Source organism: Hyposmocoma kahamanoa, unplaced genomic scaffold (genome assembly GCF_003589595.1).
Source record: "Hyposmocoma kahamanoa isolate Upper Pololo Valley unplaced genomic scaffold, ASM358959v1 263, whole genome shotgun sequence".
Lineage (NCBI taxonomy): Eukaryota > Metazoa > Arthropoda > Insecta > Lepidoptera > Cosmopterigidae > Hyposmocoma > Hyposmocoma kahamanoa.
The window spans coordinates 2035818-2061529 of NW_020653766.1; the positions used below are offsets into that span (position 1 = coordinate 2035818).

Consider the following 25712-nt stretch of genomic DNA (forward strand, 5'->3'; position numbering starts at 1 on the left):
GCGCCCATCTCTGGCTACAACTTAAAATGCGTTTATACTATAAACATATCACTTTAGAAAAATTATATATTACAAAATTAGGCGATTTCAATTGTGTAGTGCGACAATTTACATCTTTATTGCATTTTTTTGTAGATGTATTTATTATTAAAACGTACGGGGCAATTATTACATATTATTATCTCCAAAAACAATGTACATTATACACACGACTTTAGCAAAAAGTATTTTAAAAACAGACGATACAACAATGCATGTGAAATTGATTGCGTTTAAAGAATAATTGTAAAAGCAATTAACAAAAAGCAATTGTACTAAGTACAGTGCATGGCCCAAACATCTTTCTTACATTTAAATTGTCAATCGCTTCTTTGTAACGAATAGGGCAGACTCAAAAGTCCAATTAGCTAACGGATTGAACAATGATTATCTACTATTGGATGAGGTGATTGACCCCCCATTAATACGAATAAAACAAGGACAGGCGGAGAAAATTTCAAACGGATCCGACGTCGACAAGCGCCCGACGGCGACTGACGGGGCAGCGTACGGTACGTCGGATCAATTTGCAAATTTTGGGATAAATTTGAATCTAATAACTACAGAGCGTCAGTTGAAAACATTTGCAGGTTCTCTGTAGTACTTAAAGAGAAATATCTCCATATAAAAATTATGTACAAGTTAGACATTTTATTCTTAAAGACTGTTTTCGGGATTTTATTATGATTGGATAATAGTGATAAAGTACATTTTTTAGACAATATCCTAAGTGTCTTTATATTTTTTGTAAGATTTGATATAGCAAAACAATTTTTCCCGTTTCTCCTCCGGTGACGTTGGTGTAACACAAAATAAGTGATTTTTTTGACGACGCCATCACACATTTCACATAAAAAACTAGGTGCATATAAACGAAGCGATTGTTCTTAATGTTGGAAAGTATGCTTTAAGGCCATGAACGTATGATACGATTTCAATTATCTACCCTCTTTTCTGAATTGACACATGTATAACAGACAAGATCACAGTTATTATTGTTGGTTTTCGGCGTTTCGCAAAACAATATTCAAAATGTCGCTTAGAAACGCCGTTACTTTCATATTTCAATTTCAAAATAAACCCTTTCAAATGGAAGCATAGACATTCTAAACTTTCCAGTGTTGCCATCAACGTATATACAGTAGAATTCACAGTAGCCAAAGTCAGAGGGGTTAAAAACACATAAAAACATGACACATCATTCGTTTAAAAATTAACTCTATGATAAAAAAAATTAAATACCTATGAGATATAAAGTGATGACTGTAGCCTGTAGGCTTTGATAGATTTAAGTTGGATTTATACTATGGGGGACAGATTATAGAATATTTACAAAATGCTAACTCGCCCGCTCGGTGTCGCCAGTTTTTTTCAATACGATGAAATCGTGACATATCTTATTAATTTTACCAAATATTGTTAGCTCTACATACGTATTTAAAATCTAGTAAATGTTCGTAAATAAGACGTATCCTACGAGTTTTTTTGTTACTTTCCAAGCCGATCTACCATTCTATTTATCTCGCGATTGAAACTTTGGCTTCATAGAAAGATTTTTTAAAGTTTCTTAGTTAGATACCTTCGCAAAAGCCAAAAGATCAAACTAGAGCACATACTTTTGAAGTTACGCCAAAAAATATTGTGAACACTTTTTTCCCTATCATATTTCTAACTCTAAGCGTAAAGAGACTATTCAATGACAAGCCATAGACAATCCTATCCAATAACACTTCCAACAACACACCGACGACTAAAATATTTTAAAATACGAATTTCGAGTGATTATTTCATAATCATGCAATGCACGCTACCATAGATTCGGTTTTGTTTAATTCTCCTCGATCTTAAAGCACATTTTATGTCATTTGCCATGTCCGCTGCCTTTGTTTTTAATGAGCAGACACTAAATTAACATTCTAAAATTGGCAATTCGTGGTCCATAAAATATAATTCTGTATTTTACATAATCGTACAGGCAGCAAACACGGCGGCTTTAAAAATACAGTTTCTTTGTATATAACTGGCTGTTTTATTATCATTCGTTGCCAATTTGTCTATGGTCTATTTAGAATTACCGCAACAGACGTGAATAAAAAAACAATAGGTACCAGTCAAATTTTTAAATTTTGAACACCAACAATTCGAATGCAAACGGTGAATCTGTCATTTTAAATTCGAATCTCAATCAACCAATCAGAAAAATGTAACCATAGACAACGGACAATTATTCAAATAGGGCAGTGAGCGGGCGAGCGAGTTTAGTGTACTTGCGTTATAACTCCATGTCCTGAGCTTCGTCATCACTGAACGCGCTCATAGAGCTTTCGGTGTCGCTTGCGTTGTTATTCGCGGTGCCGTTGGAGGGCTTGGAACCGCTGGAGGCTGATGCGCCACCCATGCCTGTGATGGCGTCTTTTTCTAAAAGTGCCTCTTCAGTTGCGAATCTTCGGACGTAATCTGAAACATTTAATTGTTGATAAAATATAATGGTTCGAATCTTTGTGGCGGTACGTGTGACTAATTTTAATTACAATTTACGCGCATTTGTGAATGTTTATAGGAAGATCATTTACTCGCTGCAGACTCGGTCATAAATAATTAAAGCGGGACAGTGATATTGCGGTTTCTCTCTCGCCTACTTAGTGACGCGCCTGTTATCGATAAAAACAAATGAGTCACTAAGGGCGCGTAGCGGCAAGGGCAGTCCGTGCAGTACCTTATGAGTAATTTATTACCAAATTATTTAAACATAGCAACCATTTTATTATTACAACATTGTCCCTATCTACTGACCCGAGAAATAGGGTTTTCCGTAGAGATTACGGGCTCGACGGCAAGACCAGGGTACGGCGGGCGTCCGAGTCAAGTGATACGCCTTTGCGTCTCTGGCGGACCCGGACTTGGGTAAGGACTCGCTGGAGTATGTGGTTAGCTGCAGAGACGGACATGTTTGTTTGCCCCGGTTTTGCTTGTGCCGGTTTTGTCCGTCTCGTGAGCAGCTAGCGCGTCTTAGTAGCGGTCTAGTTGAGGGCCTGAAGTGAGTTGCCCTTTGAGTTGGAAGCTATGTCCGGACATTGTCGCAGGACACTGCAACTGGCATCTCCGGCACTAGCCCGAAGAGCTAGTAGAGGATAAGCTAGATATCCTCCGGTCCCTCCCGCCGCTTAGGTTATTGGGAACTGGAGAGACGTCGTTTTTCGGCGTCGGGAAGTGAGCGTGTCTTGCAGCTCCGCCACCAATGAGGATATTTGGTAGTGGCCTCAGAGTCGACGGCTTAGCGGTGGCAACCGCTAGTTGTGCAATGCGCAACGGGAAGTGAGGGTGCCTACAGCTCCGGTACCTATCTGGAAAATAGGGAGGGTACGGTACGTGCACCTGGGGCGGCTCACCCGAGGCACTAGCCTCTCGAAGAACCGGATGAAGTCAAGTGACAGAGGTCGGTGACAATCCTGTGCACTGGCTGATCTGGAGTCAGAACCTGAACTTGTTAGGTTCCTGTGCGCGCACAGGTTATAGTGTCCTTCTCGTATGCCGTATGCCCTAAGGGTAGGTAGAGAGGGTCACTATAATCAAAACTAACGTAGAAAGATATGGTGTTGTTTGAACATTGTTCTGGCACAATGGATAGTACCCGTCGGAATTAATATTACGGCTCAAACACGTGTTGTTATAAACAATGTGCTATAATTATACATTATCTTTTATTTCCAGTCCTACTTCACTATTACAACAAAATTTGAAATTATCGATAGCATTTATCGAGTGCAGTATGTCACGACCATACGCTTAAACAAAAGGTCAGTACCTGCTCGTACCCTACTAGTAAGTGATTGGCAGAGAGAGTGCAAGATCGCTGTCCCGCTCCGGTAATTTATGTCCTAATCTGCAGCGAGTAAATAATCTTTTATAGTAGCAATACCGCTCGCTAATAGTGAAGAAGTGACGGTTCACTTTGGAAAACGTGTGAACACCCAACCCTTCTCCTTTGACGCCCGTAGCTTGCAGTGGGACGTGTAAGGAAAATGATTGTGACAAACAAAACAAGAAGACGAAAAAGACCAGGTTTTCAGACTCACGTCTACGGACTCAACTGTTTGACCTTACCATTCTTGACATTTAAATAATAATAATAATAATAACGCTCACACTCAACATAGCCCCGCACTAGGGAAACCCTGTGTCGCGGGTGCCATGGACACACACATAGACAACCACAAATTACACCCAAACTCACGAGAGAAATAAATGTAGGCCATACAAACATTTCTCCCGGCCCCGGAATCGAACCTGGGACCTCTGTGTGGCAGTCCGGCATGGTAACCGTTCGGCCACGGAGGCAGTTAAATGTATATTAAATGTATGTAAAATGTACAGGTAGTCTGGTTCGTACATAGTTGCTCGCCTGACCAACTGCCATCGTCAACCCACTTTATGCGTCCCACTGCTGGGCACAGATCTCCCCTAATGCGAAGTACAGGCCATAGTCCGCAACTCTAGCCTAATATGGGTTGATGACTTCACACGTTTTCAGAAGATTGTGAACCCTCTGCGGTGTGCAAGTTTCATCACGACGTTATTCTTTACCAAAAAACTCATGGTAAATTTCAAATTAAATCAACTCCGAAAACTCAGAGGTGCGAGTCTGGATACGAACTCGCGGCCTCTGCTGGAGAGGCGGTAGGTACTGCCCACCGTACCTATTTCTGCCGCCAAGCAGTAATGTGAACACTACTGCGTTCCGGTTTCAAAGGGTTAACGATGCTGGTGAAATTATAGGCACATGGGACTTGTCAACTTATGTCGCAGGGTGTCGGGCGCTGTACCAATGATTTTTTTAATATCAACTGGGGGCCTACCACAACCTTTTAGAACAGTATTACTTTAACATTATATTGACTGTTAGTACCATAATGAGCTTAAAGTGTAATGCTAGTGTTCAAGGGGCACTGGGTCACCCAGTCGCTTAAAGATGATATGGACTTAGAGAGGGAACGTAGGGCGCTGGCTGTTAGAAGTAATATGTTGATCCGTATATTTGCAAGGTGTACAGTAAAAGTGAAAGTCACCTTATTTAAAACCTACTGCCAATCATTTTATGCCTGCATTTTGTGGACGGCATTTACTCAAAAGGCATACAGCGCCCTACGTGTCCAATATAATAATGCATTCAGGATGCTGTTGGGGCTGCCGCGCTACTGCAGCGCGTCAGCAGTGTTCGCAGAAGCCTTTACGGATAGCTTCCAATCCATTTTAAGAAAGCGACAAGCCTCCCTAATGCAGCGGGTGCGCGCCAGTACCAACAGCCTCCTTACTACAGTAGCAAATAGAGTTGATGGTCCTTTCAATGAACGTCTCAACTCGTTGCATGTAGTGCCCTCTAAGTGGGCTGTAAAATTAAAGTACTCGTAAATATGTACATAAGTAAATGTCATGTAATAAAGTAAACAATGTAAATTACTAACATAGTTTATAAATCTGTTACTAACTATATATGGATTCAGGTCCGAAATAAATGCTTATTATTATTATTATTATAAAGTAAGCTTATTATAATGCTAAAACTATGATCTTTTATTGGCAGCTTTGTGACTATTCATTCACTCAGTTCTTTTACTTAGAACTTTAACATTAAAGTAATATTGTTCTTATGTCAAATTTAGCAATCTTAAAATAATTACACGTATGCAATGGAAACAATATTATTACCGAATTTATTGCCTAAATGTTGATTTGTAAAACGACGTAATTTTAATAGATTTCTTTATTACATACTTTACATGTTTTGGCAGTTAAAATTCTCTGAATGTAAAAAATATTAAGTACTTTAACATTATACTACGATAGGATGATTCGGAACACCAAACAAGAAAGTGATGGCATTATATACTTCATATAGCGTTATTTATTTCCTATTCTTAGTAAGGAATAGACAATATTGAGAAATCATTCGTTCTTTCAGTCACTTTAGAAATAATACATTACTTGGTTGATTGGTTTGTCATGGTACGTACTTGAGTAATATTATAATAAGCTTAATATACTTGCATTGAAATAAGGTTGTTTTTTGAAAGGTTATGGTAGGCCCCCTGAACTAAATAGAACACGCATAGAATAACGTAATACATTTTTGAAATGGCTTTAACGTCGAGCACGGGAAAAATTTTAATTCAAGCTGAGGTAGAATAGACTCTCAAGTATCATGTGATATACGACAGTTACTGTAGGCACGATTGTAGTCTTTGTTTCCCTGTTAGATTCTCCCACCAGGAACTCACCTGAAACCTTCTTTTTGTACTCCTCAGGCTTGTGGAGGTACATGGCGGCCGCGTCGCCGTTGAGCGGGTCGATGGGATTCGGGTATGTCAGCAGCTGCGGCAGGAATGACTCGAAAATGTTCGACAGGTCTGGAACGAGAGAGACACCTTGAGCTGTTTCAAGTAATACGACGAAAGGGAAAATTCGTTGCTAACAGAGCTGTTGCTAACCTTAACATCAGCAGATGTTGATGTGGTTGCTGACTTTATACATACATACGTATCATCACGCCTGTCTCCCGCCGGGGCAGGCAGACCCTATGGATCTCCACTGATTTTATTATTTCATTTATTACTCCACAAAGTCTGCGGAAATTATGGAGTATGTTCACGATCACGCGACATGAATAGACAACCTGACCAGACATAAATTACCACGTGACTACTATACAGCAGTGCACTGACCGAATAGCAATGTGCAAGACCAGCCTGCTGAGTAGACGTTTCCTTTGTTTTATATTTAAAAATTATATTGTAGATATACACGCACACATGTAAATAGAATTTGAATAAATAGTCTAATTTTTAGAAATAAAGATCTCTTTGAATCCAGACATCAACGCTGTCTCATTGACGACGAGGGAACTCTCCTGACTACAGTATCCTCTCACTGCGGCCAAGAGACCTTTAGCCGTCAGCTTATCTGATCAATCTTGTGAGTCTGTGCGACTGGCAATGAGAAAATCCACTGCTTGCACCCCTTACCCTTCCCACCTTCCGTCTCTTCTTAGGTCGCACGGTAACAGGCTTCGTCTACCTATCTATATAGGTATATATAGTAGCGCATGGTTAGGGCTAGGCTAGACGGTTACCGGACACCCTCGTTGCGTCACACGTCGCGGTCCATACGTGTAAATAAATAAATAGTGTCAGTGTTTTATTATATTATTATGTATGTTAGTCTACAAGGTGTGTATTTATGGGTTTTTGCAACCTGAATATATAAATATAAATAAATAAATAAAAAATATTTATCTATAGAGTTCTTAGGTTTTCGCGATTGTTACACATTGGAAATGAAACTATTTTTTCCGGATTTAAATCGCGTATATTTGTTTTTTCAAACAAACCAACGTTTCGGGCCTTTTACAGGTGCCATGGTCACGGTTGACTGAGGTGGTACAGTCGACCAGTTATGTCTAATATATTTTTGACCAGTTATGGCAAACCACCCTGTTTTTTCACAATAATTACAAAAGTTATTAATAAAACACCTTATTTTTAATTTTACAAAGAAACATTTCAATTTACGCTACATTATGTTTTATAAATGATTTTATTTTAACAATATTAATTTTTATTAAGTTAAATGTATTATTAATTAATAATGGAATTTAGAATACAACGCCACGTGCATTGTACGAATGTGCCGGGTGTGTGTTAGAAGAGCTAGCTGTTTAATAAAGTTAAAAAACCTAAGTTTAAAGTTTAAGCCTCGAAGGTTAAAATTGCAAGCTTACCATAGAGAGCAGTCCAAGCCTGGTTAATAACATCTAGACAGACAGTGCCGGAGACCTCGTCGATGTTGGGGTGGTACACCTTGTTCATGAATCCGATGGAAGGCGACTTGAATGGGTAGTGGTCGGGCAGGTGGACGCGCACGCGCCACACTCCTCCCTCGTATGGTGCTTGAAGGAAAACACACTTCATTTAAAGCCAGAGAATTGCAACGGGTAATGAGTGTGTAATGTATCATATAAATATTTTTAACCTAAGGCCACAGCCGCACTTCTAAGGCCACTGCGACGCGACGGCGATTTCGTGAAAACAAACTCATATAAACATATGTCGGTGGCCGCACTGCAGAAACGACAAGCGAAATTTTTTTGTTCTCATATATAGTTCACAATATATATACACATATATAAAATATAATATGTATATATATACATCTATATATATCTTATATATAAAAAGAAATTGCAAATGTTCTATAGGCATCGAGTATATAACCAGAAATAGAGACGAAATGTCATTTAATTTGTTTCTGCCATATCATTACTGTGACAACTGCGCTCCGATTGGCTAGCCCAAGTTCGAAACAATTGACGGGTGTCGTCAACTGTTTCACTTCAAATCGACCAATTAACTTGAGCTTCGCTACAATGGACGAAAATTGCAGAATTATATATTTAATATTTAATTACCAATGAAATGTGATTATGTTTGTTTTGTAATTAGATGTTTTGCTGTTTTTCCCACATCACCGATTAGAACAGCACGGCATTGTCAGAGATATTATCTTTATTACAATAAATACATAATATTTTTTGGAATATACGGAGACGTACACACAGGTCAGTAGTTGGCCTGTCTATATTTCGGAGCAAACATGAGTTGATATTTATAACAGCTGTATCGCTAATGTGTTACCAAGAATATATGGCCCTTATTTCGTTTTTATTCCTGGTTATATACTCGATGTCTACAAGTAATGAGGGTGTCCGCATTGAACAAAATTATTCAGCGACACGCGACATTTGAATTTCATACGACAAGCAGCGGTACGACATGGCGATTTGTCACGATTTGCGACAAAATATGCGGTGATATATCTGAGCGGCCGCACTACCTAGCGGCGTTCGTGCGAAAGTGCGCGATTATTTTATAAACAGTTTGATTTTGACGTTCAACTATACAAGCGCGGCGTCAGTGCGACCGCCTGATCGCCACCCATTAAGCGATGTAGCGGCTATTTTTTCGCGTCGCTATCGCCGTACCTGTCACTGGAGGAGAAGTGGGAAGAACTGTTTTGCAAGACCGAATGGTTTAAGTATTTACTATTAAATAACGATCTTACAAAAAATACACGATACACCAAAGGATATTGTCTAAAGAAAGTGCCAATATGTTACACAATAGGATGTACTTTACTCGATCGTATAAAATCATGGAAACAGGCTAAAAAAAAACTATAAAGCGAATTATTTAAGAATAAAATATGTAACGTTGTACATAATTTTTATATGGAGATATATCACTACAGAGAACCTGCTGCTAAATTTTGGTTGCGGATTAACGACACCACTATTGCCAGATTAGGCGGTTTTTCGCCAGTTAGGCTACTTTGGGGAATTACAAATTTTATTGGGTATTTTGTGTGGAATAGAGTTGTAACATAACTCATTTGGGGGTTTGAGTATTTCTTACGTGTGGGGAATTGGGGAAATAAGAGAGTTCATATTCCCCAAAGTCCGGCAGCAAGCAAAATTCTTAATTATTAGGGATTTTATGGCTTGGGCGAATATCGGCTACAGTCAGCTGTCAGTCGCCATGATCGTCGGATCGGATCAATGTCAAATTCTCTCCGAGTGTTATTTAAATTTGAAGAAAATGTCCCAACTCTAAATAAATCGTGTTTATTGGATTTCAACCACTTTTCAATAAAATTTGACAAATAGATTCCACAAACATTTGAAGTAGGTTTTTTTTTATGAAAAAAAAAAGAAGGTATAATTATTATAAACGTCAGTTTACACAACTAATTTAAAATTTGACGTAAACATATTCGGAAATACAAACAAATTCGGTTTTGACTTCTAACCTACAAAAGGAGGGGCGTACATTACAGGTACAGGTAGATAAATATCTCGTAAAAATTATCTGAATTAACAACACACATCAAAAGTGTCTAGGGATCAATTTAAAATATTTGATTATCCTATCAAAATTAAATAAAATCTATGTATATAAATTCATTAATTAAATTATTAAACAGACCGAAAAAAACCAATGGTGTTATAAAAACATTAATTAAAAAACCTAATTTTCATTAATTGGCTAAAACGTGCTTGAACCCTAGACACTTTTGACGAGTGTATAAAATTATTGTTATATAAAAAGAGCTTCATATAAAATTTTTAATTAAGCTATATGAAGTGTATATAATTGAGCGTTATATCTTTCAAACATTAATATATATTTGATTTTCACACAAACGAGGCGCACCCGAAGGTTCCATAGGAGCAGCGTAAACGTTGCGGTATAGCGTCAGAACCATGCTCTATGGATATTTAGGAAACCATTAATAAGAGACCAGCGTCAGTAGCATGCAGTTAATGTAAACGCTCGTCTCGTTTGAGAAATTCAAAATTAAGAGTGGTTACACACGGCGACTTACAGCAGCGATGCAATCGCGCGTTTGTAGCTATACAGTCGCGCGCTTGCATCGCTGTTTAAAAACGCGCATGTGTAAGCGCTCTAAGTGCTCGTGTACACGATGCCGCCACTGCGCCATCACCGCGCCGTCACCGCGCCATCACCGCGGCCCCATTCGCCAATATTTAACAACAACAACAACAAACGCACACACTCAACATAGTCCCGCACTACGGAAACCCTGTGTCGCGGGTGCCATGGACACACATAGACAACCACAAATTACACCCAAACTCACGAGAGAAATAAATGTAGGTCATACAAATATTTCTCCCGGCCCGGGAATCGAACCTGAAACCTCTGCGTGGCATTCCGGCATGGTAACCGTTCGGCCACGGAGGCAGTTAAGTAAGCAGTAAGTTAAGTGTTTGGTTTTGTTTATTCTAATCTAATCTATCATGGAAAATTTTGATTACGAAACGTTAATAACTTTGGTGGAGGACAGAGAAGTGTAATGGGATAAAATCAAGCGGCGGTGGCGCGGTGGAGGCGCGAAGGCGAACGTATACACAGCATAGAGGCGCGGTGCACGTATGTATCGCGCATTTTGATAAAAGATACTTTTAATTTTAGTTCTGTTTGTTAATTACAGTTATTTTTTTAAATGAAGCAACGACATGAAATTCTATATAAACTTCTTGCCTGCAAGTTTGCGCGTTTGAATCGATTCACTAATGCGCGTCTGCGGCGCGAACAAGCGCGTTTACGGCGCGTATAAAATACGCCGTGTGCAAAGACTCTAATGTACATATTTTCTATTATTTTAAACCAGCTTGTTTTTTTTATAGGATATTGTGTTTTGTGTCGATGTTTAAATGTTTTTTCTCTTGCATAGGACCGTACATACACATACAAACTATATTATTTGTAGCTAGGTAAAAACATTTAGATTTCTAATAAAAAAAAACACTTACTGCCTGGCGGGCCGAAGAATTTGACACAGAATTCGTTGAGCCCGCCCAGAATTGTCACCTCGTGCTTGCTTTCGATACTGAGATATGCTATTTAAGGAAATTACATTCGGTATACAATTATTTAAAAACATTACCAAAAAAAAAATTATGAAATTGTATAATAGTACCTATGCCTTTAATTCCTCCGTAACGTGTGTGCGTGTGACTAAGAAATACAACATTAAAACCTCTCTACAATCACAACTTACTCCAACAGCTGTAATTATATTAACACTCGCTCATGCACTTATATATAAAATAGGTTATTTTAGATGCACTATTTACACTTTACTATGAATATTATTATTCTCAATGTATAATTTTACACACAGTCGTTATATTTTTGCTTTCAAATAACTTAATCCCTCTCGATTGAAAACCTGCACTTCAGGAAACTTTGGCATATGCTGAGTCAGTGCCGTTACACTGCTATGACAATCATGTTATGTTTTTTCTTTCATGCTTTGTAAAGGAATAAACCTTCTTCTTGTCCTTTGCGATATGGAGTACTGCTCTAGGCAAACGCTGCTGCTCCACATATTTTGCCATTATTTAAAACCCAAACGAAATGTGTCAGGGCCATGTTTGGTGTGGGTCTGCAGCAGAGTTGCGTGCCTTACTTCAGGAAACTGCAGATACTAACCCTACTGTCGATGTAGATGAGGCCCATGATTTGGTAAATAAAATCTAGGCAATTTATCATGGACTCAGAAAGGCACCAATAAGTTCTCGCAACTAGTTGGATAGAACCGTAAACTTTTCCAGATCGTCAAACTGAGAAAAGTTGCATATCTGGGTCATGTACTTAGGCATGACAGATACGAGCTTCTGCAACTGATAATAATGGGAAAAGAAAAGCTGGTCGTAGGAAAAATCGTGGCTGAGGAACATACGAGATTGCACTGGTATAGCGAATGCCGCCCAACTGTTCAGCCTCGCCAGGAATAAAGATAAATATGCTGAGCTGACTATCAACCTTCACTAGTTGGAGAGGCACCATAAGAAGAAGAAGTAGGCAACTTTAATTTAGTCAAATCTAGATATCTTAGAAATACAAGGGAATGAAATAGAAGAAATACAAACGACGCCCTATTTGGAATTTTACAGCTCTGTAATCCTTTACAACTAATACAAATTCTAACAGTAAAATTCCATTTTCTTTTCTCAAAGTCAGATCATCTTATTTCACAGGTAAGGAAATTACACTCGAAATCGTCATATTGATAAAACTCTGACGCTCATTCGTAAGGTTGATTCCCCTGAGAAGAATGAGCAAGAAACTCTAGGAGTTACTCCATTGACTTACAAATAAATGGACGACGGGTCTAATACAAAAACCACGAAAAAAATGTCCCAAGTCAACCTATTTAAACGTAGTAACATGTAAAGGAATATGAAAAAGCTAAAACGTTGAATTGAAATTGTAACGTCATCGCAGTACCTACTGTCTAATTTTGCTTGCTTCGCTGTCAGTCGAACAAACGAAGACTAAAGCGTGAATGACGCTCTGTTTACGATTTTAACGCCCTATAAGTTCGGACACTTTTTAGCGCGGACCCGACGTCCATATAATTCCCATCGGACCCTCAGACGAACGACGAGATATCATCCTTACTTGGTCAATATTCCCTTCAGGCGTACTAAGCGGCGTACAACCCGAGTATCTTAAAGGTACGACTGAATAGGCATCTTCTGGGCGAGTTCGAGTTTATTAAAAAAAAAGTGTTCATTAAATGAAACACACTAGACTAGAGAATAGAAACAAATAATACACAGCTCACCGCATTATTATTCGCTACACAATGTAAGATATCATAAGATTAACATATGAATGGGTAAGTTGCTATGTGCAAGGTTATTCCGGTGTCAACTGTGTAAACACACCATCACTCTCTTGACCGAATGTCGTTAACTAACTTGAGATAATGTAGTATTTCTGTCGCCAAGCAGTAATATGAGCATTAATGCATTCCAGTTCTGAAGGATAAGGGTGCTAGTGAAATTACAGGCACATGGGACTTGGCAACTTATGTCTCAATCAACTTATGTCGGGCGCAGAGCTTCTCAGATCTTTACTATGAACAAGCGTGTCTCTTTATATGTTTATTTATCATTCAATATTGCAAGTGGGCTCATTGAGCTTATCCAAAACACCCACAAGCTTAGATTTACAAAGATACAAGACTAAATAGAATTGAAATAAACGGTCAAGTATATTATCGTCACACCCCGGACACTCCATACAACGGTCGAAAGTTATTTACCTACTACTACTACATACAGCAAGGTGCTATCTGCACACGCGCAAATGTGTGCGTGAAATGGCAAGGTTACCCATCACTTACGTGGTTATAGCGGCAACGTAGCAAAAAATTCTTAAGCTAATCTGTTATCTTTAATTCTATTAATAGAATCCTAATAATTACACATGTTCATTAGGTATTTATATCGACGTAATATTATATTTTTGATTAATTCACTAACTAGAATAATATTGAAGATTTATTTTAAAAATATATTAAAAGCACTAAAAAGATTGTATTTTGGACAGGTTTTATATAAGGTAACCAAGGTATTTGAAATTGCGTGTCCAAGTTTATCATCACCTTGTTAATAATTAGGTATATTCACTATGTAATGTTTATCGGCGATACAAATTCAAAATTCGAGAACCTTCGTCTACAAGCTCAGGAAGTTATGGCGTCTCATTATATTGATATAACAAATCTGTATTATATATTACTCTGCATTAAATAAATGAAGAAAACAATAACTGAATGAGTCTCAGATATAAGTTCTTGTCATCTTCGTTTCATCTTTCGGAAAACGAACTAAACTCCTCTTTTTGTCCCGTTTAGATTCACGATTCACGACCATTATAAATAGTAACGAACAATGATGTTATATATTAACGTACAAGGTTCGTAATGAAAAAATGAAAACTATATTTAAATATCAAAGCCGTCCGTTAGGGGGAGGGTTAAGGGGTCGGTTAGGGGGTCGGTCAGGGGGTCGGTCAGGGGGTCGGTCAGGGGGTCGGTTAGGGGGTCGTGAGGGGGTTGGTCAGGGAGTCGGTCATAGGGTCGGTCAGGGGGTCGGTTAGGGGATCGGTTAGGGGCGGGTTGGGGTTCGGTTAGGGGGTGGGTTAAGTGAGTTTGTGGGTGGGGTAGGGGTCGGGGTAGGGGGGGGGCAAGGGGGTGGGTCAGGGGATGGGTCAGGGGGTGGGTTAGGTGGGTTAGGGGGTAATTAATTAATTGTTAATTGCGGTTCTCGCAACTAACAATCGATCAATCTTTAATTGCTGTTTCGCAATTGACAATTAATTAATTGTCAATCTTTAATTGCCAGAACAATTACATTTTGCCTAACACTGGCTATAATACAATTTTACTTTACTAATGTGAAAACTTCAACCTACGTAAGTACTCAATAACTAATTTCCTACACGTAAAAGGTAATAATTCAAAAACAAGTTCGCCTTCTTAAAAAGTTGTCCAAAGCAATCGGCAAATGAGTCAATGTCATAGCAGTCAGCGAGCACATCTTCGACGAGCGCGAATGCCCGCGTGGATTGTGTGTTAACCAACAGTTTACCTTTACCGTTGTAAAAATTAACGGTGAGGTCGACGTTAGAGGGCTTTACACAGACACTCTTTCGCGCGTGATTCAGCAATCGTGCGCGATTGAGCGCGCGTGTAAAGATGTTCAAAGAAAAGGGAAAGACTGCGCAATTGCACTCATCAGTAGCGCGCGCAATCGTGCGTTCCAGGTTTGCCTTTTACATGGACGCTCCTCCGTTGTAATAAAAACAACAACCGCGCGCGAAAGAAGCTTGAAAAACTTCAAACAGGTAATCACGTACGCCTCTGATCACGCGCGAAAGAATGAATGTGTAAAGGGGGCTAATAGACCAGGCACACCTAAATAATGCATATCTAAATTAACCTAATAAAAAAAATACCTTTTGAAAATTTTGTGAATATTCGTGAAAACATTTTGACTAAAACACAAAACAATTTTTGTACCGATATATGACTTTTGTTCTGTCTTACTTTACGTCCTTTTCCCACAGAGGTAAGCAGAGACTACAGCCTTCCACGTGCTACGATCCTGACACACATCTTACGCTTCATCTACACGCATCAGTGCTTTCATACAAGCTTTCTTTAGGACGTTCTCAATTTGGTCGCGGTAAGTTTGCCTTGAGTTACGCCTTCAATTTGGTCGCGGTAAGTTCGCCGTGCGTATTCAACCTACCAACAAACGTTAAAGGACTGGCCCACATCACAAAAAGGAAGTAAATATGTATATCATAGCAACGCGATAAAGAACTTAAACATATAACAACACGATAACACGATAAACATATTCAGGTCAACTGTTTTTACACCAAAAAAAACACGTGAGAAATTATTTATAAAACCAAAACCGTATCGTCATCGTCTACGCATTATACGTCACACTAGACACGGGTTTTCTCTGAAGTGGAGCTCCTTGTGTAAAAGTTCGTGCAGGGAAATACTGGCACTTTAACTACCGCCAAGCGGTAATGCGAGCATTAATGCGTTCCGGTTTTAAAGGGTAGTGGTGGTTAAATTACAGGCACATAGGACTTTTCAACTTCTGTCTCAAGGTGACGAGCGCAGTGGCAGTGCCCCTCAGATCATAGCGATTTAAAGCTGTGAGTGGCATTGCAACTGTTACGGACAGGCATGTCGCTTATCACCACGACTTGTTCGTCTTGTCACTCACATACGATACCATATGCGGGTGGGACAGTCCCATCTTTCCACAATAACATTCAGGATCGTATTTGAGCTGGCGTGCACTCCCAGGGTGGCTGACAATTACTTTCTAAAGAAGACCCGCGCTTAGTAGTGTGATGTATAATGGTTTAATTGACGGCGATAAACTACCTAACAGGAAACTTTGGATTTTGCACTTCCATACACGTACCAATTTTGTAATATTTTTTTATGTAACAAACGATATTAACAAACATGTCTATTGTTTAAGCGGTGAGTAATTTTTGTCGTAACATTTTGGTGTAGGTGCTTTAGTCAGTAGCTACAACAGTCGCGCTGTTGATCAAATTTAATTGTTTTTCGGATTATAGATCGGAAAAAGTTTCTAAAAAATTGTTTACTGATTTAGTAGAATTGTTTGTTTTTTCAATTTTCTTTTACCGCGATCATTAACTATCAATAACAACACAAAAAATACAATTTTACCCTCTAGTTCTATTCATGAGTCAAATATTAAGTTACATTTAAATTAGTCAGTTAGTTACCCAACATATGCAGTAATTTTTATATTTTTTTCTAATAAATGAAGGTATTTTTAAAAACGGCTGTTTAAAATACAATGAAATTTCTATAAAAAACATGTACTATGTATTTATAACATAAATAAACTAATTAATATTAAACATATATTTTTATCAGAAACACATTTATATCCGAATTTAGAATTCGTTGCTTGTAGGCACAAGCATTTCTTTCTGACGAAGGCAGCGAGTTTCTATGTTAACATGTAAATTACAATTTCGCGGTCACATGGTTACGGCCAGCTGACTCAGCAGTAATGCGAACTGTAAACGGCCCGAAATGTTGGTTTGTACAAAAAAAACAAATACTCGCGATTCAGACCAGGGCAAAAAAAATAGTTTCATGTCCAACAATCACGAAAGCCTGAGAACTCGACCAAATTTCAGTTTTAAATTAAACTCTATACCACTTAAGATAAAACGTTGAATAGTGTGCACAACGGCGTGGTGTTGATCACAAGTTTTTATTTACTTTTAGATAAATTTAAATTTAAGTAAATAAACACCGATAATGCGCTAGAATTTTATCTACGTGCGACCGCAAATGAACTGTGAAAATGTAATGCATGAAGACCGAAGAACCGTGACAACAGTGGAACGTTATTGAGTTGATGGTGATAATGACTTGATCACCATCATCAACCCATCTATACGTCTTACTGCTGCGCACGGGTTGTGTATCAGGTTGTGGACCTTTTCCGACATATGCCGTTTCATCTCGATATTTTAATAAAATTCCAATTAAATTATGTACGTAAATTCCGAAAACTCGGGTTTGTAGTGCCCGGATACGAACCCATAGCCTCGGAGGTAGGTCAAACCATTTGGCTACCAGGGATTCATAGATAATGACTAAGCAAAAAAACAATTAACTAACAGTTAAAAAATTGAGAACAAAATGCAACATGTATCGGTAAGCATTATAGCTAAAGAATTTTATGGTTTGGTACAAGAAGCGTCATCCATAAATGACTTACGCACTTTTTCAGACGATAGCAAGTGACGGGACGAACAAGTAGTGCATCTCCCCATAGCCACTTCTTGTACCAACCAATATTACGTATGTGTAATAAAATCACCAAAAAAATGTAATGTAACCAGATATGGGCGGGTGCCGTTTAAACGGGTTTAAATGGGGTCAAAACATGTTAATGCCTCTAATCAAGAACAAAAACTATTTACAACTAACTTTTTGTTGTAAATCGAGCCTTGTTCAAATTGAATAATAGTAGTACAAAATGTTTATTGCTTTCTTATCTGGACGATTCGATTTGTCTTTCTATTCAATAGATTCGCTTGAAATAAATCGATACAAAAATCGTTATATCGTATGCACTTGAATCGATCTTCATAAAAATCGAATTTAATGTACATCCTTAGCAGTGAAAATCCCACGGAAGAAAAAAAAGAATGGAAGTGCCTTAGACCTCGATTATTATCAGAACCGATGACACCAAAACTCGCACATTCTTAATTTGAAACATTACAAAATCTTGATATTCATTGGTCTTAGTATCAAATTTAAAAAGAAATACTGGATTGTTAATATAATTTAAATTTTACCCTATATCGTTGAAAGTTCAATACCTATTATTACAAATTGCGACGTTTCGATATTTTGAAATTTCAATCAATGAGCTGCCATCTAGCGAATAATTGTTGAACGACGACGAATTGGAGTTATTAATTTAGTTCTCCAAAAAAGAAGCGACCATATTACATTACATTTAACCCATACGACCATTTTAACTGCCTCCCTGGCCGAACGGTTACCATGCCGGACTGCCACGCAGAGGCCCCAGGTTCGATTCCCGGGCCGGGAGAAATATTTGTATGGCCTACATTTACTTCTCTCATGAGTTTGGGTGTAATTTGTGGTTGTCTATGTGTGTGTCCATGGCACCCGCGACACAGGGTTTCCCTAGTGCGGGGCTATGTTGAGTGTGTGCGTTACTATAAAAACAATATTACAGGGATTTAAGCTTTACTTTCGTTTCTTGTAACAAACAATTTATTTCGATAAACAGAAATTTTAAAATTTATTAAAATAACACTTACCGATGATATGAAATACCACCACGGGTAATATTTTTGGTGTAGCTATCATTTTTGCACTCGAAAACAGCACAATAAGGCATTTTCCTAGGATTTTAGAGACTTTGACTGGACTGAGCTCAGATAGGTCTGTCGAACGATAACCAACCACTTCTAGTGTATTCATTGTTCTGTGAAAAATCCACAGGATTGTAAGGTGGGTATTGTGTGGAAATGTCTAAAAAAGATTTTTCCATCGAAATTTGTGATAAGCATGGAATTATACCAAATTCCGTACTCGTTTCTGCGCACGATTTTGGGCAGAAATGGCTCAAAACCTGGCGCTTCGGATAAAAGCCCGGTTAAAACCCGGGTTGATTGGGTTTTAACCCACTGCCTATCTCTGAATGTAACACGTCATGCCGTTTTTAAAATGTTTGTATGTATAATTGTTCCGTACGCGTTCCATTAATTAATTCATTCTATTGCAACAAAATCTCCTTCAGTAACAGAGCCGACCTGGCTAAAGTTACTGAAGTATTAGAACCATTTTAAAAGCACTCCAATAACCGGTATCTTTTGTTTTCATTATCAATTAAAAAAACAAGCCGAATTCGTAGTTTTTTAATGTCGAAAAACCGATTTTCCGTGTGGTCGAAATATATGTAGTTACATAATATAATTACTACAAATTATACATGATTAAATTTTTTTTTTTTCACACACTTAGAGCACCGCACTAGAGAAACCGTGTCGCGGGTGCCATGGACACACCCATAGACAACCACAAATTACACCCAAACTCACGAGATAAATAAATATATAGTTTGTCTCTTTTGATGGAGTAAAATGACAGTTTACTGCGCAAAAGTGTTGCCCGCTTGCGAGCAGCTAGTGATTACAGTCGATAAATATTCTATCGACTATCGATTGAATAAAAAATAGCCGTTTGTGTTTCATTTGAATCATCCTCGGCATTCATCCAATTACTGAGCACAAGTTCAATTGAATTGTCAATTTTTGTAAGTTCATACATACACACACACACTGTATTTAGCACAATTTTTATGAAAAATACAAAGAGACGACATAATTATTTTAAAGTTTTTCATTTCAATTCAATAAGACAATCAAATCCACCGCGATACAGTAATCAACCACCGCTATTTTTGTTAAAATGTACATGAATAAAAATTTATCCCGATACTCGTACGCCAACTGTTCAAATAAACGTCATAACATTCACAACCCAATAATTTTTTGGCAAAATTTTATCTTCTTTCACAATCTATCGATAAAACTATCGACAACAACTACATAACTATTTAAAATTTTATGAAAGTGACAACCCTACAAATGTCATTTTACTACGCCTTCAAAAAAGACAGACCATGACCTATAAGGCCATTGAAATATTTCTTCCGGCTCGGGAATCGAAAGCAGGACCTCTGCGTGGCAGTCGGACACGGTGACCATCCGGCCACAGAGGCAGTTTTATTATAATATTAATCAACATCACATATGTGCGCTGATCCTAAAGTAAGAAACTAAGTACTTGTGTTATGAAAATCGGAAACAACTACACTACCATAAATACCCAGACCCAATGCTTGACCCGACCGGGGATCGAAGTCGGAACCTCAGAGACAACGACACCATGACAACCGGTGTGCTAGCCACTCGACCACGAAGGTCGTATTTATATAACTAAGATACTACATAGACAATAGACATTGCAATATATTGTATACTATAAAATGTACTTCAGTAACGCTTTGATCATTTTGCAAACAATATTAAAGATAAATAGATACAATAGAGGTGTAAGTGTAAAATGTAAAAGAGACTGTTAAAATCGATAGCGTCTGGAGTCTAGACCAGTACATTGAACTAATTTTTCAATTTGGGTGCGTTATATCTCGTGTCTATGAAGTTAACGACACAAGGGGTCTATTATAGACATTCAAAGTTAATGAACTTTTGTTGGATCTCTTTGATGAGCCCAAGTCTTTTTATATGGGGCGAAAAAAATTGATACAAAGTTTATTTATTAGCAAAAGAAAAATTCCTTCGATCGGGCTGGAGTTGAACCAGAGACATTTTCGCGTAAGGCTATTGCTCTCCCAACTAAGCTAAGGAACGAATGAGAACAAGTAATAATTTCTCTATGTGCGAAAATTGTGCGTCGTAGAATACTTACTATATTTCTACTTAGTTCACTAAGGGTCGTATTCTAGAACTCTACTCAATGCTCAAGTAAGGATTGCACTGGAAACACAAGCAATGGAAATACGACCCTAATGGCAAGGACTTGTGTATGATTTTCAGTGCTCACTGCAAAACTCAAGTTCTGACTTGAGCATTGAGTAGAGTTCTGGAATACGACCCTAAGGTGAGATTCATATGTAACCGACTGCAAAAAAAGGAGGAGGTTCCTTGTTCGGTTGTATTTTTTGTATGTACGTTGTGCGATTACTTCGACTGTGAACTGGCAATAAGTACTATCTCATTTTTGACAACATTACAGGATGAAAAAAATTGTTTGCGTCATTTATATAGCATCTGGTTTATTAAATAAAAATACGTAGTTTTTAGATATTTTTATTACACATGTATATGCCTATATACACTGCGTATTTTTATTTAATAAACCAGATGATACATAAATGATTTTTTCTTCATCCTGTAAAGTTGTTAAAATTGAAATAGTAACGGTTGCCAGTTTACAGTCTCTCATCACTCTCTCATCTCATGATTCTTTTTTGTTGGAAAGAGGGTACCTTATTATTGGTCCCATTTAAATTTAAAAAAAATATTCCTCCTCTAAAGGTGGCAAAGGGGATGAATCCGGACTCGCGCACTTTACGGTAACCAATTACAATAAAACTTGGCAAGTTAATGTAATTTCACGACAATTTGTAATTTAACGTAATTTTTTTTTTTCATAAAGTTATTTAGGACAAACTTGTAACTTATTGTTATATGACTATAGGTAATATACTATGGTTTCATAATAATATTACCTGATGTTAAGCGACAAGGAACCTTATTATATAGGCGTAATCTTAACCCTAACTCATCTAAAACCTAACTCGTTAGGCAGAAAAAATCGATAGTTAATGTCCTGCCTGATCGAAGGAAAATTTCTTTACGTTGATTCGATAATCGTATCTAATTGTAACAACAAAGTATTGGTGTATCTACTTTCACAAAAAATACTTATGTAAGTAAATATGACTTTCAAAAATTTGAAATATAGAATGATCTGAAAATTCGCAGGCGCTTCGAGTATTAATAATGCACATTGGCGTCAACGCTATTAAAGTAAGACATCGTTTTTGTTTGTTCGTAATGAGGTTATTAACATATGAGTACTATAGCACTCACTGGGCTTTACTGTTCTTAACGCAATTAGTAATAGAGCTGATTTCAATCATGACGTGTTTTTGAGTCAGACAAAAAGCCTTTCCGGTGTCAAAGTGTAAATAAAAAACATTAAAAATGTTGATCTATAATCTCTTACCATCTTTCGTGTAATATTACACTTACTCTTTCATAAACATTATAAAATACAGCTCTAAGTTTCGTTTGATAGTCTCTTCGTTATCACCATATTATACTGACTGCAATAATACGGTGGACGAGGTAACACCTAATCTAACTGCAATAGTTTATTATGGCTTTATAAGATGTGTAAGATTTGGTATTATTATGATGAAATACGAGATTTAGGTATAAGATTCCAATAATTATTATTCTGGGCGATTTTCGTCAATTAAAAACTTAAAACTTTCCCGCCAATTCTTAAAATGCGCGCTAAAACATTATGTTTAAAATGACCATAGACAATGCAACATTTTAAAATTATTATTTACTTAATGAGCATTGACTATAAAGCCATCAACTTAAACGGGTAACAAATAACTAAGAAACTCAAAATTGAATTTCAGTAAAAATCGTAACTACAAAATCCCGCCATTTTTTACATTTTAAAAGAAGAAACTTCTATTTTTTGTTTAAATTCAGCTAGTGGCAAAAACGGTACGGACTTTTTGGTCAACCCATTATTTCAAACAGCACTAAAGTACACATAACACAACGAACAGAACAAAAACAGTGTTAAAGCATTTCGTAAAGAAGTCTAATACTTTTGTATGTACCTACAACTAACTTTAGTATGGGACATTTGAAAATCTTTTTGTTCGTTTGTTTCGTAATCTCTCATTTATCTAAACTGCACGTACACTAAACACGTGTAAACAATCCATAAAACAATAAGGAAGCGTTAAATTTTGCGTAGGAAGGACCGTCTGTTGATGACATTACAAATTGCGTTTGTGTAATGAATTCTACAGTATGGAGGAATTTCGTTTAAAGAAATTTGTATTTAATATAGTTGCTGTATTCGTTGAAACGTTGTATTAAATGTCATATTTTTTTGTTATTGGTGACTATGATTATGCCATTCAAATAGCAATATTGTGACATTGGTAATATGAAATATATTTTTCTATTCATTTCTTTGGATTTAATCCACATTAATTTTATCAGATGACGTTTGAGGAAAGCGCAAATACAGAATTTATAATAGAATTTTGGTTTGATTTTTTTATTTTCATAGTCTAAAATTGATAGAGGTGATCTTTGGGGATATGAATTAAGTTTTTTTTTTCAAAGGCTCTTTCTGTAGGTAACATTTTCATCATCACAAAAAACGCCAAATAACATAGTTAAACACGCGGAAAAGAAATGTAATTACAACAGGAATGTAAAATTATTTTTTATTGTAATTGTTTTTGTTTTACACATTAAGGTGTTTGTTTTAGAATTAAGAAGGGTTATTGTTGCGTTTGTCGTGCATGTTTGAGGGTCTTAACAAATGACTGCCATTAGTATTATGCACTGTCATGCTGAATATTGTGTTTTTACTTTTTTTATGAAAAATACTACAATATAGCAATAATATTAAGGTAAATATAATAAAAAGTAATTAACTAGTCAAATTTTCAATATCATTTATGGTAACTAATAACTATATCACTTACTTTATTATTATACTTGGACACAGAGGCTGCATAAATTAGATATTTAAACATTATATTTAGGTACATAGCTGATCTATACACACCTAGGAATGAGATTCAAGGAATTCAAGGTGCAATAAGCATTAAAAAAGACTTCTGAATTTACATGCCACGGCGGGGCATTACTTGGTGTATGCAATTTATATTGAAAACAAACAAAAATATATATAAATTTCAATAAATAAGCATGAAAATGGGTAACAATCACAAGAAATAGTGAAAAGTCAAAATTATGCAATAAAATTATTCTCACAGAGAGAAAAGAAGAATACAACTTCATTAACAAAGAAACAGTATTGTTAGGGCAAGTTTTAATTATCATGTTTTTGTTTGTGATACCATAAACCCCCAGAGACATTAACCAGTAGCAAAAATGTAGTTTCTTTTACTATTTGTAATTTTTTAGAATTTTCTTTTTTTTAATGACAAGACTTCACATGTCACCCTCAATAAAAAAGAAGTGATTTAAAAAAAAAGAAGTGATAAAAATAAATAAGCTAATGTATCTTTTTCAATATCTAGTGGAAGTTAGATATATTAGCCACCAACAAATAGTATACAAAGTTTTGTTAAGTTATTTTATTATTAGGTGATGCAATTTAAAATGATGGTTTCTTATTATGTTTACCAATTAGCTAAATGCTTAACAATAAGGATTAATTATGTAGTCTGAAATTTTACATTAATGTGAGTAGTAGATAATTTGTTTAAATGCCAGAACTTTAAAATTACAGCACATAAACTATGATGAAAATAACAATTAAATTGTACATTTCCAATAACTACACTGTTATCTAACAGATAGGGTAAAACAGATAATAGCTATTGTTGTACTTACTAAATCATTTTGAGATACTTATGCTTATCTCATGTAAAGACTGTTCTATTTATATGTCATAGAATACTTGTTTGGCAAAATACCAAAAGCACATTGAACCTGGGGTGTCATTTTATTATATTATTATTTTTAGTTAAGCAATGGACATACTATGAAATACCTCTTTGTTGACAAAGGAATGATGACTATACAGCCAGTCCTTTGAAAAAAAGAAACAATACGTTGTAATGTTACTAAACGTTAGTAACAGCAGTGTATGCAATTAACATTAATTATGTTTAGAATAGTTTAATCCAAGCGAAGAATATAAGGCCGTTACGTACAGAGTAAAAATGCGCAATCAAGACCGTGGCCCACTTTTGAAATTACGAAATATTACAATCACGGAAGGGTCCCGTGCCCATAGGTACGTTTATCTACGCGTTGTATATAGATACGTAGCGCCACGGGCCTAACAAAGAATGCAACCTTCGAGTAGATAAATAGCCAAAGGTCTCAACAAACAAATTACTTCCTCATATACTTTCTAGAACGTTTTTATCGTGTATTTATGAAGAAAACTCGACTCATACACACCCCATATTGATTTTGTAAGGGGTCGTGACAATCAGCTGATGGCCCTTTGGCTACTTATTTACATGGTGGCCCTCGAACGCAGTAGCTGCTTTGTAATAACGATAACAAAGAAAGGATACAGTTTAATGACATCTGTGTCCATACGACGTTTCCCAGCGCTCGGTGACGACATCCTCGTGATCTATAGTGAATAAATCACAATATCGGACACGAACACTAGCACTAAATTACACTCGACACAGCGAGACCAAATTTTTCGTACACCAGCCAACAGTCAGAAAAATAACATTGTAGAAAAACAATGGACACGAACCATAGACTAAAATTTTGGAAGATGATGTGTAATAGCATGGGTGCCAACATGGCAACAATAATTATAACGTTTTTTGA

The 25712-nt window shown here is 36.9% G+C and overlaps 1 protein-coding gene across 3 annotated transcripts; it reads right to left on the bottom strand.

Annotated features, from left to right (window-relative positions):
• Positions 1 to 337: 337 nt before the first annotated feature.
• LOC113228939 (ubiquitin-conjugating enzyme E2 H) lies at positions 338 to 25596 on the bottom strand. Of its 3 annotated transcripts, none has more exons than XM_026462381.1 (6): positions 25442 to 25596; positions 11426 to 11502; positions 7814 to 7981; positions 6315 to 6443; positions 2318 to 2496; positions 338 to 1382 (listed from the first exon to the last, which is right to left on the bottom strand). In XM_026462381.1, the coding sequence occupies exons 1-6, from the start codon at positions 25492 to 25494 to the stop codon at positions 1344 to 1346; spliced, it is 645 nt and encodes a 214-aa protein (XP_026318166.1). In that variant the 5' UTR covers positions 25495 to 25596; the 3' UTR covers positions 338 to 1343. The 3 variants fall into 3 exon arrangements, with proteins under 3 accessions (XP_026318166.1, XP_026318168.1, XP_026318167.1); XM_026462383.1 differs by having other exon boundaries at positions 1310 to 1387; positions 2311 to 2496; positions 25442 to 25593; XM_026462382.1 differs by lacking the exon at positions 338 to 1382 and having other exon boundaries at positions 1452 to 2496; positions 25442 to 25592.
• Between the last annotated feature and the right edge of the window lie 116 nt (positions 25597 to 25712).